Source organism: Mesoplodon mirus (assembly GCF_964341445.2).
Source record: "Mesoplodon mirus genome assembly, chromosome: X".
In the NCBI taxonomy this organism is placed as follows: domain Eukaryota; kingdom Metazoa; phylum Chordata; class Mammalia; order Artiodactyla; family Ziphiidae; genus Mesoplodon; species Mesoplodon mirus.
In genome coordinates, this window is record NC_138981.1 from 16,473,364 (window position 1) to 16,495,460 (window position 22,097).

Consider the following 22,097-nt stretch of genomic DNA (forward strand, 5'->3'; position numbering starts at 1 on the left):
TGCTTTCTTCATTCAGTAAATATTTATTGAACACCTACTATGTGCTAGGCACTGTTCTAGGCGCTTGGGCTTCATCAGTGAAAAAAACAAAGACTCCTGCTAGCTTAAGAGGTGTGTGATCTTGATCAAGTTCTTTAAGCTTTCTGAGCCTCAGTTTCCTCATCTGTAAAATGGGAATAATAAAACTCACTGCACAGGGTTACTGTAAGGGTTAAATAAGATACTATATGGAAAGCGCAGTCAGTGGCACATGATTATATTTTGAAAAATGGTACCTATCGCCATTATTATGGTGGTTGTCCTGAACATGTTTGTCTTGCCCAATAGGCTGTAAACTTCTCATGGGCAGGAATAGTAGCCAAGGCCTCTGGTGTCACCCAAATATCTTACTGACCAAAGAGGTGGGGCTTAGTAAATGTTTGCTGAGTGGTTAAAAAGGGTCCTGGTGTGGAGAGAACTTCCTGTTTTCTTATGCTGCTAGATTTAGGAAACTGAGAAACAGACTAGGCCCCATAGGAACTTTTTTTTTTTTTTGCCTGATTTGAGCTGTGAGTTGTGGTGGGTGATGTGCTAAAGAGAAACAAGACTGAAAAAACCGAACACTCATCTTGTGCTCATACTCTCCTGGAAGGCTGCAGAAAGAGCATATATTCTTTTCCTTTTCGGGTTTTTTTTTTTTTTTTTCACCTTCTCTGATAGACTGAGTGTCCGAGCAAGTCCTGCTGACCTCTTCTTGTGTTTTTTCTGTCTCCTAATTCTCTCCTCCATACTTCTCCATTGCTCACCTTGGTCTCTGCCACCTGTGGGAATAGTGCTGTTGGCCTACTGTCCACAGACGAAACTTCCGGAAGTCCAGAGGCACTGTGCATCCGGGGTCCCAGAGCTGTTGCATTCTAGTCCCACAGGCAGATGCCCACAGAGGGCTAAGCAGCAATTCCATCAGGACCACGTGGCAGGTTTGCCGACCACTGAACTTCCTCCATTTTGTCTTCTCAGCCCAGCCTTCCCCTCGGCCCTTCTGCAAAGGTGAAAAGCAAGTTCACAGGATACGGGGCCTTCTTTCTTCCCTGACATCTGGTTTGATTCTGGGCCGCTAAATAGTGGCTTTGCCATGAACAACAAAAGCTAATTCACTGTGGTTTTTAAACACCAAGTGCAAATATTTTTCCTTTTCAGCTTGGGGTCACTGGAAGGGAAAAAACAGGGCTGAGAAGGAGACTAACCTTTTAAAAACTCTTACGAGTTCCCATAGAAAATAAAACAACGGCCTCATTTCCTTCCATCCATGAGTCTTTTTATGAGTGATTGTTGTTTGAGGCAAGACTGGGAATCCAAAGGTTTTTAAATATTTTGTTAGCTTGGTTTTCGACTCAGAAGCCCACCGTGAGCGCTTTTAAGGGCCCGCACGAATCCCAGGAAAGCCCAGGGCCGCGCCCTTTGCTTTCTCTCTGCTCCCTCTTCCTCCCTGGCTGCCTTTCCCTCTACCTTCTCTCCAGCCCTCAGGATTCGAGGAGACGAGGGCCAGGCCAGCCACTGAGGCTGCTCACAGGTGCTCGGAGGGCTGAGGAATCGGTCTGGCTCCGGGTTCCAGGCAGACTTTCTGTTGATTTGGGCCGTCCTAACGCACCCCAAGCCTCGCACCCAGCAGTTCCTCTTCAGACACGAAGTCGCCCGTTCTGTTAGTTGTTTCGGCGTTCTCTCTGGACTGCGAAACAAACGCTCTTCTCGGACCTTCCCTTCGTTGCTCTCCTTTCCTTCTCTCCTCCCTCCAGCTTCTGTGCGTGGATTCAGTTGCTGGGTTCAGGTGGGAGGTGAAGCGTGTGCTGGGGTGACGTAAAGGCTGGGAGAGCAAAGCGCTCGAAGTCTCTGACTTCTCCCTTTCTTGCCAAGAGGACCATCTGAACAGGCTCCAGGGTGGCTGATGTCTGTGAAAAGGGCTCGCAGATCCTTGCCATGTACTATTACTGTTGTTATTGCCCTCGCAGGAGTCTGATGTTGATACAGGTGGTGTGTGCGCTGGGGCTGGGAGGGGATCCGATATTGATTTGCAACCTGCAAAGAGCAAACTTCGGTTGCGTCCCGCCCCTCATCCTTTCAGCGTGTGCACAAATATTTGCAGACCTGTTGAACGGCTCAGCCTCGCACCAACCTAGCATTTTTTCACAGCCAAGGGAACCAGCCCCAGCCTGGTGAGGAGGGTGGGGGGAGGGAAGCAACGTGGGGCAGCTGTGGGGTGATGGGATGGGGTGTATCCCTTCTCGCGGCTGGACAGTTGGCATCGGGTCTGGGCTGCTGTGGCTCCCTGAGTGTTAGTGTTTGGCCAGCTTCCTGTCTCTGGCGGCATGCTAACGGTTGCCATAGCCACGTGGCACGTGGCAGAGCTTCTCCAACTGGCAGGGCCTGAGAGTCTGCATTTCTAGCAAGCTCCCAAGGGAGGCCAGTGCTGCTGACTCCCTGGCCTGTGTTGCACTTGGAGCAGGGAGGCTGTAAAAAAGTACCACTGCTTTGGGAACTCCTCCAGGGCTGAGGAAGGAGAGTGCAGCTAAGCCCCTCCTCTGGAGACAGGGTGTGTCGAGGCTGCCCTGGAGTCCTGATTTGCCATTCAAGTGAACCCCGGAGGGAGTAGCAGCTGGCCCAGCACTTGGGTGAGACCATCTCCCCCTCCAGGGGGGAGTCCCGGAGGCAGCGCAGATGTTGTGTGAAAATGTGCCACCCTCCTTGCTGAAGGTTGCCCTCTCTCGCCCTCCCACCCCCCTGCTCTGCCTGCCGACTTAAGCAGATCAGCTTTCAGCTCCCTGGGACTCCAAGAGGGCTTTGGATGAAAGAAAAGGCCCGTCCTTAGGAAGCGGAGCGGGAAACCAAGCATGCCTCTCGCCTGCTGCATGCCCAAGAATGCAGGTATTTGGGGTTTGCAGCATTTCCTGGCAAGACAAAGGGGTAGGGGAGCTGGCGTGGGGGGCGGGGGGGAGGAGGCCGGCCTGATGGGAGAGGGGCTCGCGCTGCAGCAGCGTCCTAATCTGGGGGGAACGAGGAGAAAGCGAGCCCTTTCACAGGAACAGACGTGAGCAAGGGAGGCCATGCCTGACCCTCAGGGATGACCTTCACGTTTGTGCTCAGCGGCTCCTAAGCTCTGGGGACTTTGGGCTGTTCTTTCTGGCTGGCCAACTTGGCAGCTTTGTGTTCCTTCTGAGGTGCTGGACCACTTAAGACAGAGAGGACAAGCCTTTCTTCCTCCTCCTCTTCTGCTCTGATGGTGGCCTGTCTTCCAAGAGGGCCCAGAGGGTATCCCAAGGTGCGGTCAGGGCAGGATTCTCAGGCTCTGGCCTGGGCGGCTGGGGGAGGCTATAGGCTCGGCCCCGCATCCTGCACCGGCTGGCGCTGGGCCTAGCCTGCTGGCCCCGCGCTTCTCCTCCATCACCCCGCCCCCGCTGTCTTGTTGGGACTCCTCAGTATCCTGCCCTCATCCTGAGATCACACACACAGACTTCTTTCTCTCCCTGTGGCCCCCAAACAGCCCTGAACTGGGAGTCCCCAGACCCAAGTCCCCCAATGTCTAGTTTCTACTCCACCTTCAATGGCCTTAACCTATTCGGGGCCATCTTGACTTCTTTGGTCCTAAACCCCGCTTCCTGATAGTTCTTCATTGCATAAGGTCAGCCACACAATTGAACCTGTTTGAAAAGGGTTGAACTCTTTGCGGTATTCGTCCTGCACCGTGGTTAGTCCTTCCATTTTAACTCAGGCTCCTGCATGGCAGGGACAGTGCCTTTCTTATATTTCTTCTAGAGATGCCACCACCATCCCCGTCACGGTGAGCACTCAGCAGGGCAGGGGCGGCGTGATGGCTGAAGCTGGCTCTCTCCTTGGCCCGGCTAAGCCAGCTGAGTGCACATTTGCCTCCACTGTCTCTGCGGAGACTGAGGCGGTGCGTGGCCACGCTCTAAGGACCACCCGTTGGCCTAACCACTACCAACATGGTCGTCTGCAGCCCTGCTCAGTGCCAGTGTTGTTCCGCCCTGCCATCCGACAACACTCCCTCTGAGTTGCTTTTCCAGGTGTGGTGAGGGGGAGGAAACAGGCCTGTGGACCAGGCAGCTTCTGGTGGGCACCACTGAACCTGTGTCAGCTGCTTCAGGGCATCGCGGTTTCCGAATTTGGTGGGGGGGGAGAAATTGTTCAATCCGCACCTCAAATATCATATGTGCTTATGATAAATAACCATTATTTGATGTGCAGGCCACACCTCAGGCCAATTCAGTCAGAATCTCTGGGGATGGACCCAGGCATCAGTGCGTTTCTTTAAAAGCTCCCCAGATGGAGTCCAGTGTGCAGCCAGGGTTGAGAACCACTGCCTTAGATAAGAAGTAAGAAGTTCGCTCCCACTCTCACCCCCCCTTTCCCTCAGGGAACCGAGTGAGACAATTCAGGACCTAAATTCACACATTCTCATGAGGATCAGTGGATTCAGGAGAGAGTGAACAGCCAGGTAGTGTTCATCAGGCTGGAAGGACTAAGTAATGGGAGGGGGTGTCAAAGGAATAAGGCCCCTCCCGGTGCCTGCCAGAAGTTTCCAGTCTGTGCTCAAGGAGAAAGATGGGGAAAAGACCTTTAGGACAGCTTGACCCAGTTTTCCTTGGAGACCTGAAGATCCAAGGCATGGGGGTTGCTGGCAGGCCACGGAGGGATGGAGAAGGTTGCAGGGCCACACGGCAGAGGGTTCAAGCTTCTCAGAGCTGCTGGCATTTTGTGAACTTGGCCACCTTCTGGCATTAGTTTCGGCAAGGTCATGGCACCCCCGCCAGCTGTGGACAGCTCACAAGTGGGGAGACCAGGCCCTTAATCAAAGATGCCTCCAAGTAGGACTTGGCAGATATTGCATTCAGCACAATAAAAGCTGAGGGGAAAATGACTGCTTTTTGCTCCAACACAAATTTTATTACACCAGGTTTCATTATAAAAACGTAATAGTTTTGGGTGTGTGTTTATTACATAAACAGTAGAGTTACTGTGATCTTCACCATCTTTCAAACCGGAATCTCAAAGGGAGTTTTATTTACTAGATTTAAAGCCATGGAACAATTGTTTCATACGATTGCCTTATAAGCACAGGAATAATTCAGGGAAAAATAAAATTCTCTGCTTTCTTTCCTCCTCAGCCCCTGCTGAATCTCCCCAACCCAGAGGCAGGCACAGCCATGTGCTGACCATGGTAGATCCTGTAGCTGATAAGCTATATCTGGGTAGACTTCAATGGGATAGTGCGGTCTTCAGGAGGAGAGGAGAGTGGGACTCAAGCTTCAGGCTCCTGTTGGGTGTCATGGTGGCTTGGGCAGGTATGAGAACCACTTAAGCTGATCAGGAAAGCTCTTAGGGTCCAGACCCCTACACCAACCCCAAGTCAGGGGCCAGAGGGCCCAACAGCTATTGCCATTATTTATGCCCCGATCTCTGGGCATTCATATTTACCAGAAGCGAAGCTTTCACATTAGTATGAATGTCAGCTCAGGTCCGTTGGTTCGTTCCTGGGAACTCCACATTCAGAGGGAGTGAGGTGTACCCTGCCACCATCTTATGACAAAGTCTGTTTTGTCCATTTTATTGGTGTTTTCCATTTTTAATTCATTTATCTGGTTTTATATCCACTTGAGATTTTAAACTTGTTTTTCTATTTCTTAAGTTGAATCCTTAATTTAAGAAATAAATATGAGAATTGATAGCTATAAATTTACCTCAGAGTACAGCTTTGGTAATTTCCATTGGTTTTACTATGTGGGCTCGTTGTTAAGGGTTTCATCCTCTAGATAGTTAGGTTTTATGAGAGGCAGCATGGTGTGGGGATGCTTTAGTATCTGCCAGATCTGGATTTGAATCCTAACTCTGCCATTTATCAGTTGTGTGACTTTGGCCAAATTACAGGATTGCAACTTCCTTATTTCTAAAATAGAGATGGTAAACACCTGCCTTGTATATTCTTTAAATGAGGATGAAATGAAAGAATGCAGGCAAGGGACTTAGCATAGCTCACCTAGTAACTGCTCCATCCATAGTAGCTATGGATAATCATCATATTTAAAATAATATGCCTTTGGCACAGGCAAAAGCTTCATGGCTGGGAAGCTGCTCTCCATTTGCATGTCTTAGGCAGTGGGCCAGGACAGTGGGCATCTTTTCTGGATCAACCCACTTATCCTAATGTCCTCCAGAGGCACTAGCAGATGGGACATGAAAACACCAACAGTGTGCCTAGGGAAGGGCATGCAGCCAAGTGTTACAGCGGATTGAGCATGCTGAGGCAAGCCAGGAAAAAACTCGGCATAACACACAAATTCACCATTGAGAAATTCCTCCAAAATTTCTTAGTCTCTGTCTCTTGTGGAATGTTCCTCAGTAGAATATTTGAGCCACCCTGTCCCAGACCTGGCTTCTTTCCCGGCTGCCCAACTAAGTCACTTCCCACTCTGTAAGGGCCTTGACTGCTTGGCATGGCCAGGGCCTTGAAGGAGGCGTGCATCGGGGGAGCTAAACTTTATGGAGGAGCATCTCTGTGCAGGGCACCAGGCTTGGCCGTGGGCCTCAGACATGATGACTAAGCCACTGTTCTGCCCTTGAGGACTTCGAAGTCAGGAGGATACTGACCCATGAGCACCAAAAAGGCTGGTCACAGTACCTCAGGGCCCAGCCACAGGAAGAAGGGACCAACTCTCCCTCGTCGGGTGTGGCATGGCAGGCCAGGTGTAGCCGACGGAGCAGAGGGCCTTTGAACTGACTCCGTTAGGGTAAACAGGTGAAGGTGGATCAAGTTTTGGGTGGATTTTTGTTTGTGGGTTTTTTGGTTTTTGTTTTTTTTTTGCGGTACGCGGGCCTCTCACTGTTGTGGCCTCTCCCGTTGCGGAGCACAGGCTCCGGACGCGCAGGCTCAGCGGCCATGGCTCACGGGCCCAGCCGCTGCGCGGCATGTGGGATCCTCCCGGACCGGGGCACGAACCCGTCTCCTGCATCGGCAGGCGGACTCTCAACCACTGCGCCACCAGGGAAGCCCTGTTTGTGGGGTTTTTTGTTTCCTTGTTTGTGTGTGTGTTTTGTTTTTGAGAACACGATAGAATGAGCTCACTCTGATGATCTTCAAAACTAAAAAAGAAGTACCTAGTTTCTAAAACCAAGTGAAACATCTTTTATACAGTCAGTATTTTGCAGAAAATCAAAGCCTATTTGCTTGGGATTGATTCTTGCCTTCTCTAAGGCGGCTGGGGGCGGGGTGGTGGTGGTGGGAAGGTAGAGGAGATGGTAAGATTAGGGAGGGCTAAGGCTGCAGAAAGCCAGAGGCAAGTGTAATCTGCTGTCCACACTCTACGCTGCACAACCCATCTGTATGCAAACTTATGCGGAAGTTGCTTGTCTGTGATTAAGGCAGAATCTTTGGGTCTTCTCTGAAGCTGACCTGTTCTTCTGAATACTCTGTCGGGTAGCCTGGCTCTCTCCCTCCTGGGTGCCCCTTTTTGGGTCAGCAGGGATACTGAGAAAGTCTACTCTCCTGAGGGATGCTGGCCTTGCATGTGGCTATAACTCACTGACCTTGAGTGTGGTGACAACCACTGGCTCCCAAAATGGCAGAAAGGAGATGTGGAAGGGAATTCATCTCAGCCATATCCTCTCACATCTGAAACACGGGACTGGTTCTTCAGCATCCAGAGGCCAAATGTCAAACACCAATAAGGGGAAACATGCGAATGTTTCCTTGGCTTTGACGAACTGAGGCCTCCCAGCAATGTTATCTTTGCTCACTTCTGGCCCCCACTCTACAACAGAGCGAGGAAGAGGTTTTGATTTATTCGTAAAGATAGAGCAAATCACTCTTCTCTCACCACCTCGTCTTTGTGTTATAGTTGCCATGGATGGCATTTGGCCTTTAACAACTAGGATCCCTCTTCCATCTAAGTTTTTATCCCTGGAAACCTTCACCAGCAAGACAGAGCCGGATGATTAATTTTGAAATAAGGACGTGCTCGGGAACAGGCCAGGGGCACACATCAACAGCCACAGGGCCCTTGGCTTAAATGGTTAATAAATTACTCATCCCAACTAACACAGGCCTGTAGCTCCTGCTCTGAAAGCCAGAGGCGATGATGGGGGCCACGGGTTTCTGGTACTTTCCACAGCTACCCTGGAAAGCAAGCAAAATGGCCAGCTGGGAGAATTAAGATTAATTGTGTATTGAATGCTTTTCCTTGAAAAGAAGTTGACTTGTAGCTTTTCTTGATTAGCCTTTTTATTTTTCCCTTCTGCCTGTCTCCTCATGGCATTTACTTGCTTCTGCTGCTGCTTTTTTTTTTTTACACTAAAGACATCATGGGCAAGAAGAGGAGATTTTATTTTGAAGAACAATGATCACATTAACACGGTGACAGCAGATAAGCTAAAAGTCACTCCATTTTCTGCTGGGAAAAATGTGCTTTGCCGCCAAATCACATCCGCTTCTCTTTGTCTCCTTTTAGAGGAGGGTGGCCGGCCCAGCCACTGATGGACTCAAAAGAAATCACTGGCAGATAAGATACACCCTTGATTCATATAAGAAGAGAAGCTTTTGAGTTCAATGATAAAAAATGACTTCCTTTCCTGTTCCACAGCATTCTTGTGGCTGGAACTCTCTGTACAACGGTGACATTTCTGTACCCTTGGTCCAGAGTATCAAGCAGAAAATAACTATGAAATTTGAAACTTGGTAAAAGGCGAAAATCCAACTCATTGCAGTTTAATAGATACCTAGGCCTGGATCAGACTCTGTAGGTACAGAATCTCCCTACATCCTGCCCTATATTGGGCGCAAAACTGAGGACTCACCCTACCTTTAAGGTATTGTAGCTACATCCAAAGACCCAACCAGCACTCAGTGAAAGAGCAGTCAAAGCAAACTGGTGTATGACTACAAGTCCAAGCATGTCTATTAAAAAACAAACAAACAAACAAACCAAGCTTCAGAATGATTGAAGGGAAAGTGAATGAGGGATGGAGGAGGTGAAGAGGGAAAGGGAAGGAGGCTCCCTGAAGGAGGTGAGATTTACTTTGATGGATTGGTAGGAATTTGTTGGCCAGGAGAAGCATTCCAGGGTTATAGCTCTCTAAGCTGAGGTTCCTTTGGCAAAACCTCATAGGCTTGTTGTGAAGACTGAACGATGTCATGAAAATAAAGCACAGAGCACAGTGCTTGGCACATGATAAGGACTGAATAACTGTTTTCTGTCGTCATCATCATCATCAGGAGATGGTGTTGTGAGTAAAACTTGCAGGGTCCTTCCTAGGGAAGGGAGGCTATTAGAGGTCCTTTTCCCTCTAATTTTACCCCTTTTTCTGAGACTTGACTCTCATCTTTAATACCTTGGCAGACTTTGGTCAGTATTAGTTCACCTCTGGCAAAATGAAAGCAGATTCAACCAAGTATCAACAGATGTTTTTAACGCTACTCCATTTCTCAATATAACACCTTATACACTGGTTTATAATTTCAGTAGTGGGTGCATATTTGCGTGGAGGTATAAATATAAAACCAATGGCTTATGCTAGCATTTCTCTTGGGTCTTTGTTTTCAACAACTCATTTCAGCAACTTCAAAAAATATTCACTCGATATTTTTTTCCTTCTAATCTGTTTATCCTCCTGCGGTTTCATTTGGGTCACAAAGGAAAGGTATTCCTGGAAAGAAGCAATGGAACTTATTTCTTCTAAAGTTTAGCAGTTACAATAGAAGGCTAAGTACTTTGCATCATAAATGATTAATATAATGTTTTTGAGAGGGGTCTGTCCATTGACATTGGGGGCTGAGGAGATTTGGGGCCCAGAGGTTGGGGATACCCAGGATGTTAATATTAAAGGTCATTTAATGACCCCTTGTTGTGTGCTCAGCAGGGCTATGCAAATTGCCCCGTCACAGTCGCTCCTCATCACAACCCTCTGAGGCAGACACAATCATGCTCGTTCCCTAGATGAGGAAAATGAGGCTTAGGGTATTTACATAACTTGCCCAAGATTACAGCTCAGACGATACAGAGCCAGGACTTGGACGCAAGTCTGTCTGGTTCCAAAGCCCAGGCTTTTTACCACCAGGTTATACTGCCTGTAAGGATTTGAAAATAATGACTCCGAACTAAATGTGGGAGTGATATTTTTAGGTTACCAGACAGGTTAAGAGTTAAAAGATGTGCTATGGCTTACGCTACAGTCTCTGCTTCGGTCATCCAAAGTGAAGGAAACTTAGTTTTTATTTGAAGGAGCAAAAACCGATCAGCAGAGATGGCCCCGACCAAAATATGAGACCGTGAGCTGAGGTGTCAGACAAGGGACAGAACCAGTAGTGTCCCGTGTCTTCAGAAAACAAGAGTGGAGTAGCTAAGGCCTTCGACTTTCTCTTTCAGTTCCTAAGCTAGTTAACTTGACTGCCTGTAACTGATATACTTATTACCCAGCATTGTTTATCAGTGCCATATTGTCCAAATATTCATTTCCTAGGAGAGGGTTGTAAACGTCTTCTGGAGTCATAAACGGTGATGGATTAACAAGTGCTAGAGGTGGTGGCAGGCCCAGGAGTTTCAATGCAGGATTTCCCACTCCGCTGCCTGCAAGTGTCGGCAGTTCAGATGTTGTTTCTCAGTGGTGAGAAAGGGGATAGTCTGTCCTCTGATGTCCTAACTTCAGCGTCCCAGTGAAGGTGTTTGCAGGGATTATACTTTATCTCATTCAAAGTTTTTGAGCAAAGTAACAAGTAGCAGGTGTGATTACAGCCCTTCCTGGAGTTGCAAAACTCTGATTTTAAATGTCTCCCTTCTACACTTGGCCATCTTCATACCATCATCTGCTTTCCCAGAGTTCCCAAGGCCACTTGCTCTGGATAGCTACCCAGCTGCTCTGTGCTGACAGTGCTACCTGTTGGTTAGAACAGAGAACTCCTGGACTCATCATCCTTTCTAGTACTTTGAGATGAAAATGCGTGTGTCTCTGAAGTTCCCTACACCAGCCGGGAGTTTCAGCCGTGCAAAACTGTTTGCATTTTTCTCATCACATCACGCTGTCTCACACACCCCCAAGCCGCCAGTATACACTGTTCCCTTCCTAGAACGTTTTTGTGACCAGTTTCATCCTAGTCCGTTTGGAAGCCTTGGCTTAAGCATCACCTTCCTTGGGAAGCCCTTCCTGAAATTGCCCAGGGGGATTTTGACATCTCCCCTTGAGTAGCCCATATGCTATACATGCCTATATTTTAGTGGTGCTTCCAAGGGCAGGCAGAGGATGAACTAGTACCCCTAAGGTGGAGATGGAGACGGGTAGACTCAGGTATGGCCCAAAGCAGCCTTCCAGAGATCTTTAAGATTTCTTTGTAATTGTGTGCATCTATAAAATCTGCACTATTCTCTACATTGTTTACTATAAAACAATCTGCACCCAAACAATTATTGAGTAGAACTAGTGGTCCAGGAAGATTCCTCACATTGATCCTGTGGCTTCCTGAACCCTCAGGCACAACACACTGTATCTCGGGAGTATGTGTAAGTCCCTCTGAAAAGCGTGTATAGCACAGTGTCTTTCTAGTCGGCTGTTCTATGAGCTTCTTCAGAGCAGGGACTAGGTCTTTCATCTGTGCTATAATATTTATAAGATTTTAGATACTCAAAAAGTTTTTCTTGAATGAGTGAATCTTTCTAGTGATCCTGGGCATAACAAAAACCAGTGTTATTAATCCTCAAAGAGATAAGACACCCCAGTTGTAGACCCCAAGGTCTCCATCAGCCCACTATTCTTGTCTAGTTATTCTTGCATTTCATTGGGCACTGGCATTTAAGATTAATTTTTAAAACCGTCTTCTGGAGTTATGTTAACATTTATTCACTACCATGATACCTGTATTGTCTTCAACTCTTGTTCATGGCAAATGCATATTTCCCCAGCAATACTGTGGAAGAAAGAAGCCTTGATGGGCAAACTTGGAACTCTAAATGCTATTTGTCACTTCTTTTCCATGGGACAATTTGTCTTGAATTAAAAAGAAAAACTTAGAGATGAACTCTAGAACACTCTGAGGCCGGAGACTGACTGTATTCAAGCTTCTGTTTATAGGGCTTACTGCCCACAGCCTGAGGGAAGGGGAAGGAGGCCTAAAGCCAGAGTCACAGAGTGACATCCAGAGTCACTGGAGTGGTCAGGGAAGACCTCAGATTGGTCCTTCCTTCGGGTCTCTCGGGTTCTATCAGCATCATCATTGGGCTACCTTGGGTGTGTAATGTATATCCCAGGAAGCCAGGAACATTCATTCTTACACATCCTACTGACATTTGCATCTGTATGATCCTAAAACTCTTGTTTCTCTCAGGTTCAGACAAATGAACACCTGAAGCATCTATTATCTCTCCTTTAAAAAAAAAACTCAATTAAAAAAATCTTAATAAAGATTAAGTCCTTATTAAGTTTCTTAATAAATATTTGAGTAAAGGAGCTCCTCTGTGCAAAGCAACTTTCAACACATGATCCATTTATTATGAAATTATTCTTCAGAAACTTCCCACTGGTACCCTTCCTTCTTTAGAAATCAGTTACTCTTCATAGAAATGAAACACCCTGCAAGAACAGGCCTAACTATGCCTCAGTTGTCCTCTGTGTCACACTCCAGCTGGCTTCTCTAGTGTAGCTTCTGGTACGTCATAGGGAGCGCACCCGGTCATTTCTCTTTCTGTTGTTCAACTTGACCCCATCCTTAAATGAAGAAACCTTCCCTCCCAGTTGGGCACGTAATAACTATTTTTCTGTTTCCTCTGATCTGGATGTTTCAGTTCTGATTCCACCCAGAAGGCAACTCATGGAGGTCCCAGCCCAGAGCCTGAATCCATGTTCTTAAACTGGGCAAAGCTGTTGGGAAGCAGGGTCAGAGCCTGAACTGGGAAAAGCTGCAAACACTGGTATAGAGAGGGTTGTTTGTTTTTTTTAATTCATAAAGTTTCTCAGTAAAACACCCCCTTTTCTGGAACATAATTAGTACGTGTTGAACCACAAATGTAGAAAAATCATTGAGGGTACAGACCAACAAACATGTTCACAGAGCTACAAAGAAGGTTTCTTTCTTTCTCCTTTTCCTTTATATGCTCCTTATAAAACCTTGCCAGAGTCAACTAACAGGGACCCCCTTTCATCACATACACTTTTTCCCAAGTAAAATAAACTAAATTAATTCATTCACTCAGCACTGTAAATACCAAATGAAAAAACCATAGGTATATAGATGTCAATACTGCCTCTGTAATTATTTTTTGTGTTTGTATAACTAGAGGACACCGAGAGAAAGAAAAGAGAAATTATTCCAAGTTCAAAGGTTCCCAGGTTTACTAAGAAAATTAGAAAAGAAAAAAGCCCAAGCATCCATGTGCGAAGATAGCTGAATAATCAACTCATATGTTACTTTCCAGCATTTTCTTCAAAAGAAATGGCTTTTGATGAAACTGCTAGGAACTCCAAATGCTGAACGTTTTTCCTATTGAATAAAGTTAGTAATTAACGTAGCAATTAAGAGTGCAGGAATTGATTTCACTATGTTGAAATTGCAACGTACAGCCAAGGTTGAGAACTACTGTTTGAGGTATTGAGTTGTAACCGTTATTTCTTCCTTTCTTAGATTGTTGAGTGTGGCCCTAATTTAGTTTGTAATTATTCTTTTCTTCCTTTTGAGGGTCTCCATCTGTAAGTTTCCCAGGTGTGTGGGAAGGAGAAGGGTATCCATCTCTTTCCCCCTGCCCACCTGTGTCTTTGGATACCCTGTCTTCTTAAGAAGACAGCCATGACCGCTGTTGTTGAATATTACAAAACTGACACCACACCCTAATACACTGTAGTTCTTCTTGTTCCAGGGCGTTACTCCTCTTTTTCCCTGAGGGGGTTCTGGGGTTGAACACATCCTCTCTCCTTCACTTTCTTCTATCCACTGATCGACTCTTGAGGGTGGCTCTGGGCCATTCCCCTTGGCAAGTCTTTTCCCCAAACCATGTGACCCAACATCAGCCTGACAAGCCCAGGACCGAGGAGTGAAGGTGGGTTTCTGGGACTGAAGGCTATTCACAGGAAGCGTCGCTGAATTGGCAGTTTCACGGGATGAGAGTGCCGTGATAAATAAATGAGATGATGTGAAGACTTTGAGCTATGGCAATATTTGGACCCACCAAAAATAAATTAGTTTTTTTAAAGGTTTTAGTTTACTGATATCTGCCCTTAAATTAACAATTCTCAACCCTTAGTATCTATTTTGACAAGTGGTTAAAAATTTAATGAACTTCCTCAGTTGGTCTTTTCTGTATAACAAAACACCCCAGTATTTAGTGGCTTAAAATTTAATGGGTGGTCCTTCTGGTTGAGCCCTACAGGGCTTGCTTATGTGTCTGTAGTCACTCAGTTGGCACTAGATGCCCTAGGGTGGCCTCATTCACATGTCTGGTGGTTAGCAGGCTATGGGGTCAGAATGAGGGGGAAAGTGGGCCCCATGTGTCTCATCAGCCAACAGAATAGCCTAGCCCAGCCTTCTTCACAGAGTGGCAGTAAGCCTGGGTAGGCACCAAGATCAGCAGAAGTAGAAGTTGGAACGCATCTTGAGGCCTAGGCTCAGAACAGGTTCAATGTCACTTCCACTACATTCTGTTGGCCAAATTAAGTCACAAGGCCTGCTCAGATTCAGGGTGGAGAAATAGATTCCACCTTTTGATGGGAAGAGCTGAAAAGTACTGTAGCTCTTTTTTGAAATCTGTACAGTAACCAAGCACCCTTTTTTGCAATTTGTAAAATACATAAATTAAAATGGATTTGGATTCCATATATATGGATTTAGAGTTCTTCCACTAATAAGGTAACTCTCACCTGCATTCAAATAGACTTTGTAAGTGGGACAGAAGGGGTAGGAATTGCCCGTGGCCATGACAGTGAGTGATCCATGTAAATACTATCTACCATGTGGGTCATAGTGTTAAAGGATTGTGAACAGCTATCCAAAAGGCAGTGTGGTGAGGTGGAGAGAGCATGAACCTTGGAATCAGATCCAAGTTCAAACTCCATCTCCCCAACTTTTAGCCGGATGGCCTTGGACAAGTTACTTAACCTCTCTAAGCATCAACTTCCTCAACCATAAAACAGGAATAGTAATACCTAAGGCATAGGGCTGTGTTGTGAGGATTAAATGAGATTATGGTATAACACCCAGTACACAGTAAAGAGCCATTTCATGCTAGTTTCCTTCCCCATCCCCTTAATTTTTTGAAATTCATGTGCAGTGGACGTAGTAACTTCTACTTAGAATCAAAGCTGCCCAGTTGCTTTCTCTGCCGGCTACCAGTTTGTCTTTTTCCACATACTGTATATTTTAGAGAGATGACCGTGATATAGTATTTTTCAACCTGGGATCTTCGCAGTATTTGTAAACATAAGCTTACAGCTAACAATTCCAAGACAATTCTTAGTTTTGGTGCTACAAATTACTTCACATTTTTGAATTGTGCATAGGTTGGTTTTCTTTATGGTCTGGATATGCTGAGGAATTCTGGAAACTCACCATCAGAAAAGAAGGCTTTGAAATGATGATGGGAATGATGTTCTCTCAGAAAGGATGCATCTACATTGGATAAAGTTTGCAAACATCTAGGAGCTCTGAATAGTGAGGTTGGTCTTTGGGGCCTTAAAGCAGGCCAGATTGGGCAAAACCTGTGCTTCTCTGATGCATTCCATGGGGCTCCATTTTGGCTAAATCATCATAATTCCCACCAAGACAGCACAGAATGATAATGGTTTTATTTATTATTTTATATGCACTTCCAGTATATGCAAAGCTTTATAGCTTGCCATAAATCGAGAGGGATTATCACAGCTGTTACTTATTTTAACAGGTCACAATACAGTAGTTGATGCCAGATGGTTTTGAGAATTTTGAGAGAGAAATTTTATACAGGCAGCCATATAGATACTAGCTTGGGTAGTTGGGCCCCTGAAATTAATTTACATTTGTTATGATATAAAATATATATGAATAAACACATAGTTCCTTATGAAAGAGTGAGCCACTTTATAGCAGTGATTTCTTGTGGAAGTCGCGGGGTCTCCTGTGAGCAGTGGGCGGGGCCAGCAGTAGCGACGTGCTGCTGCTAATAGGAGAGATGAGGAGTAAGGCTCCGCCGCAGCCATAGCTGTGCAGGGACATCCAACTTGCTCCAGGGAAATAAACTTTGGTGGCCAAACTGGGTTTCTAGCATTGGAGCCAAAGAGAGTAAAGCGGGGAAGCCACCTTAGGGAAACATATGGAGAGGGTGTGTATTGTGGAGAGTGGAGCTGGACTTGGGATCCCCAAGGTCACCAACAGGGTCAGCCTGGGGCAAAAAGGTTACCCAGGCTGGGCAGATCCCAGAACATACTATTGCCCTTGCAGATGCTGAAATTTACGTGTAGGGTGGTCAGTTCTGGATGATCAGCAGAAATGGCAAGAAGAAATAAGAACTGATGATGAGGAATCATTTCAGAAGGTGGTGCTGGTTCCAGGTTTCATAGAACAATAGGCTTCCAGCGCGAGAGACCTGGCGAAAACCTCCCAGATCATCTCCACCCTCCTTGTTCTATAGGTGAAGAAACAGACCAAGAGGATCACTTACATACGGTCATCTTGGTTCTTTCAATAAAATAGTGAAATCAGACTGTCAGGGTATGTGGAGTCTGTAGGCCTCTCCCCAGATCTCTCCCCGTGATCTGCCCCACCAGTGTGTTTCCTGCTGCCCACCTCATGCTGGGAGAGGACCGCATCCGCACCGATCAGAATAATCCAGAGACCAGGTCTAAAGCACAGCTGGGTTTCCTTGCTAAATTGTCCCAAGATATAAAGATAATATACCACCTCTGGAACAGGAATAAAATTTTTTAGCCTTTTCCAGTCGATTCTTCCAGCTCCTGTAAGATAGGTGTCAAAAAAATAACTAAGAAGGAAAGGCGAGTTTAAAACAGATTTGGGGGCTTCCCTGGTGGCGCAGTGGTTGAGAGTCCGCCTGCCGATGCAGGGGACACGGGTTCGTGCCCTGGTCCGGGAGGATCCCACATGCCGCGGAGCGGCTGGGCCCGTGAGCCATGGCCGCTGAGCCTGCGCGTCCGGAGCCTGTGCTCCGCAACGGGAGAGGCCACAACGGTGAGAGGCCCGCGTACCGGAAAAAAAAAAACCCAAACAAACAAACAAAAAAACAGATTTGGGGCATATGATGGGTATCCCCTGTGTGTAGAAAATCAGGAAGTGACAGTATTTTGAAAGTTGAATAGCCCATGCATGTCAAGGGACAGAATTAGAACCTTTATTGTAGATTCCCCCAAGATGACTAGTAGGAGAATTACAGCTTTGAAAACTTGTAGACTGGACAATACCAAAATGCCCCACTCTTTTCAGAGATGCTGAGCTTCCAATAACTTCAGCTCTCTGGAACACAGCACTAAGCCTGAAAGTAAGTGGAAGGAGCTTCCCAAGGCTGCAAAGAGTTGTCAGCAAGCCCACGCACTTTCTCACTTAGGTTCTTGCTCAGAGCACTAGTAACTCTTCTTCAATGGGCAGATGTTACCCAGCCATGGTGTCTGTTTTCCTCAGCGATTCAAACTATGGGGAAGGACCTAGAAGAAGGGTGAGAGAGGAATGACAGTGGGGACTAAACATCAGGGAAAGAGCTTGGAAATCCAAAAAGGAGTCTTTGAAATGTGTTGCCATAGAGACCAATAATAAGCCTTCTTAATAAAGACCCTAAGTAATCAGCAGAGCATTAAGTTGTGTTTTGTATCATCTGATTAAAGAGATAGGAAAGTGAATTGTTCAAGGTAGGCTAATTCTGGTAATCAACCCCCAACATTTCAGTGGCTTCTTTCTCACACTGCAGTCTAATGCAGGTCGGCATGCAGTCATTTGGTACCCAGGTGCCTTCCATCTTGGGGTTTCTCCACCCTGTAGAGCCTCTGTGTTCCTCCTGCGGGGGAGAGAAGGGAGTGTGTGTAGGAACGGGCAGGAGCTCTTCTGGGCCAGACCTGGAGGCACACAGCCCTTTCCCACATCCCACTGGCTAGCACACAGTTACATGGCTGCACCTGACTGCGAGGGAGGCTGGCTGGAGGAGAAAGACAGAGACAGTTTTGCTGAACAACTAACTAGCCAGTCTCTTCAGGGGAAAGTATAAAATATGCTCTAACACAACAAGGAGCTTCAGTAAACTGCTCTTGGTTGGATAAACTTGAATTGTATGGAAAATCACCTGTGTAGACTTATATACTTCCTGGTAATACCAGTGAAAGGCAATAGTCTTGTCCTGAGTCACACTGAAGGATCAGAGGCTGGCAAACTAGGGCCCTCAGGCCAAATCCCACCCCCCGTCTGTTCTGTGCATAAAATTTTATTGGAACACAGCCACATCCATTCATTTATGCCTTTTGAGCTGTAACAGCAGAGTGGAGTCATGGCAGCAGAGACCGCATGGCTTTCACAGCCTGAAATATTTATTATCTGGCCCTTTACAGAAGGAGTTTGCTGATCCCTGCTCTAGATCATCACTGTCCTAAAGGGAGGACACATTTGCAGTTCTTTTCCTCCCGAGACCTGGTACCCTTGGCTTACAGAAAAAACAAGCAGGACACCCACATGGGCTGGGACGTAAACCCCGCCCTTAGAATGCCAGCTCCAGCAGGGCCCAGAGTCTGCTCTGTCCCCGCCAGAACCCAGCACAGTAGCTGGCATCTAAGAGATGTTCAGTAAGTACTTCTTTTTGGACCCTCAAGCCATAGGAAGCATCAGGGACCCTAAGCACCATAAAGGGGGTAGGGAACTCAGAGAAACTCCAATATGAGCATGTGCAGGAAGGTCTCAAGGAAGGAGCTACCTTCACTGGGCTTTTATTATGTGCCAGGCACCATCATGGTGCTTTGTATCTATTATTTTATTTCCTCTTCCTAACAACCCTGTAAATTAGGCATTCCTGTTTGCATTTTACAAGTGAGGAAACCAAGGTTCAAGGAAGTCAAATGATTTTCCAAAGGCCATACTGCCAAGAGTGGAGGAGTTAGGACTCAAACACAGGTCTTTCTGGGACCAAAGTCCAAGGTTGTTTTGGTTTTGTTTTTTTTTTCTCTATACCACAGGACTTGCTAAAACCTTATCCAGATGTAAGTAATCTAGTTATGTCATTATTTTCATCACCACTGTTAACAACAACCTCATTATTGTAAAGATCAGTGCGAAGGGGAAGACATGGATGGCCATTTTCATCACTTAATAGAGTTCTGCAGGCCTCACTGCCAAGGCTCTCCCTTGATAGAGCAGCCCTGAAAACCTGGAGCAACGCGGTTCATCTCCTTGGGATGTGTGATTAGTCATTTGGCCACCAGCTCCCCATGATCTTGCCAGGGATCGCTGTAGAGGGTGGCCATTTTGCTTGTCCGAACATAAACTCTCATTTCAGGGCCTGAGCGGTTTGAGTCCACACATGGCGGGGCTCCATGCCCTAGTGGAGTCTGTCCGGGAGCTCTCTGTATACCTTTAACAGGCTCCCGGGTGCTGCTGGTCCTTTGATGAGCAAGTCTAAGGGAAAGACTTCCCTTTTCTTTTCAGCAGCTCTGACTGGCCTCCCCGCCCACCCCACACCCACCGTGGCCACTCCACTAGGCCTCCTGGAGACTAAGGAGCGGTGGGTACTGCCCCCACTGACCCCTCAGTGACGCCTGGCATTCTTGATCATGCTGCCTTCGTGAAACCCTTTGGTCCCTCGGTTTCTAAGAGGGGGCCCTCCCTCCCTCCTGGTCTGCTGTGTCTCTGACTCCTCTCTCTCTGGTGGGCTCTTTTCCCCTGCCTACCCACCCCTTAAACTTTGGGGTTCATGGCTTTTCTCAGCCTCACTGGGGGAGTGACAGTGCCACCTCCTCCCACTTCATCCTTCCTGACCTAGCCACGCTCTATCTTCCAGGGGGGACTCCAGTCACATTCTCCAGTCTCTGCTGGAGGCTGGCAGCCCTCCGAGGAGGTTGGTGTGAGTGGGGTCAGAGGAGAGCAGCCAACCCAGACTAACTTGGGTTGCATGTGGTACTTTATGTGACCACAGTCATAATTCATAGTAATGCCAATTAGGAAATACTCTCTACCAGTGCTTGCGCAAACCCTGTGATTTCTTGTGACCTTGGCGAGTCGAGTGTTTCACCACAATTTGTGTATTATGGAAGAGTCAGGGGCCTCGTGGACGCAGTACTGGTCTGGCATGCAAATCTGCCCAGGGCATAAATCTCCCTATTTGAAAATAGGTAGCCTGGTCAAAAAATAGTCAAGTTTTCCCTAAATGGGTTTCCAAGGCATCAAGACAAATTACCAAAAACTGCCTCCCACAAGGCACATTTTGGATAATTTCATTCACTGGTTTTTCCCTTGTTATATATTAGGATATATCGCGTAAGTGTTGTGTTTTACGTGGCCCTAAATGGCTTTCTGTCTTCATGTGGTTGTTCTATAGAGAACCTGCCAGCCTAAGGCATGGGCACACACTGCCATGGCTTTTAACCCTGGTTCATCCTCAGAGCTGGTTTAATTACCCTTCCCTGGAGATTAGCACGTCGCTGGGAAGGCACTGTCTTTGCAGTGTTTTTAAGCCTGGGCAGGGTGACTTGTGTCTAGGCTGCGAGGTTTCGGAGATGACTGGGGGAGGGGACGCAATGTTACAATATTCGGGCCGCTCTAATCCTGTTACGCGCGTGGGCACATGCTCCACGCCAGTCTCTTGTCCTCCCCCTTGCCCCGGCTGGAGGAGTTGGCACGATTGGCGTCTCTGATTTCTCTGCTGTTGGCCAGAGACCAGGGAGCCGGGAGGTGAGAAGGGAGCCACGGGGGTGCGGTGCTGAGCAGCCGCGGTCGGTCCAGCCTGATGGTGATGTGCCGAGCCCGCCGCCACTCTGGGCATGGGTAACGCGCAGCACCAGCGGTCGCGCTACCAGAGAAGGAAACGCACAGGTACCAGAAATCCGGATCCGGGATCCTCCGCAGCCCCCCGCTTGTCTCAGTGCACAGGGCCCGCGTTGTGGCCGGCTCCCGCGCGCCACCGAGTTTGGGGCTGGGGTCTGAGTCCTGCAGCTCACTGCGGCTGGCAGCAGGGGACGGATTATTTTTAGCAGGTTCCCTTTAGCCCAGTGGAGCCAGGAGATGCTCACAGAGCTGGGCGGCTGTCTGCAGAGCGTTGGTGCAGCCGTGCCTGCTGCCCCGGAGGTTTGGCTGCCGCAGTCCCCTCCATTCACTGGGCTGTAAATCGAAGCTGTCTACATAGGCAAGGCGCTCGATCCCAGCGTGGCCCTGGGGCTACGTCCCGCCCAGGTCTCCCGGCACCTGATTTCCCAGTGGTCAATTAGGTGTCTCTGCCTGCAGCATTGAAGCAGTGGAGGGGCCAATGCCCGGGCTTTGATGGAGTGCGCCGTGCGCAGAGACCTCCCCAGTCGACTTCCTCATCAGAAGGCAGCATCCATTCATAATTCTCTCTCAGCCTGTGGACCGAGTTTGGCTGGAGCTGGGCATGGACTCCTGCGATCTCCCTTTTTGCATCTGAAGCAGAAACTAAGATAAAAAGGAAAAGGAAGGGGGAATGCGGTCCTAACGCAACGAGGCGCTGAAAAGCCCCCGAGAGGCCTCTCCTTTGCGGGGAGAGGGAGAAGAGGCAGATCGCAAGCCCAGCGCCCCAGCCAGCTGCTGCTTCGCTGCGGAGCCGGCACGCATGCCTACCTCACCTGACGGCCGCATTCCTGGGGAGCCGGCGCGGGGCCCGGCGGCGCGCCCAGGGCGCACGGGCGGTAGGATTTCTGCAGCGGGGGAACGATGCGCCGGCGGGCTTCCCAGGGCCGAGCCCGAGCCTGAGCGGGCACCCGGGGAGGCTAGCCTCGGCGCGGCGCCCCACCGCAACCCCCCGGGATGCTCTGCGACTCACAGCCCAGGCCACGCGGGTGTGTTTGAGATGGGACCAGCGTGGGGGGGAGGGGGTATGGGTAGGTGACATCATTTTTAACGAATTTTTCACACCTCTGGGTGGTGGGTGAACTTAGGGAACGGAGACAGC

At 47.9% G+C, this 22,097-nt stretch overlaps 1 protein-coding gene and 1 long non-coding RNA gene across 4 annotated transcripts in view; one reads left to right on the plus strand and one right to left on the minus strand.

The window, feature by feature from the left end:
• The window catches only part of NHS (NHS actin remodeling regulator), a 348,600-nt gene that overhangs the window by 235,974 nt on the left and 90,529 nt on the right, over positions 1–22,097 (plus strand). The window contains exon 1 of one of the 3 annotated variants that reach the window (XM_082608894.1): positions 2,547–2,898. The exons of the other annotated variants lie outside the window; for them this stretch is intronic. Within the exon in view, the coding sequence (XP_082465020.1) occupies positions 2,865–2,898 (34 nt within the window). The 5' untranslated portion in view covers positions 2,547–2,864. Of the gene's footprint in view, positions 1–2,546; positions 2,899–22,097 lie in introns of those variants that run through there. 3 annotated transcript variants of the gene reach the window in all.
• Positions 17,019–22,097, minus strand: part of LOC309796032 — a 95,657-nt gene continuing 90,578 nt past the window's right edge. The window contains exon 3 of the long non-coding RNA XR_014292405.1: positions 17,019–17,993. This is a non-coding gene — a long non-coding RNA (uncharacterized lncRNA). The remainder of the gene's footprint in view (positions 17,994–22,097) is intronic.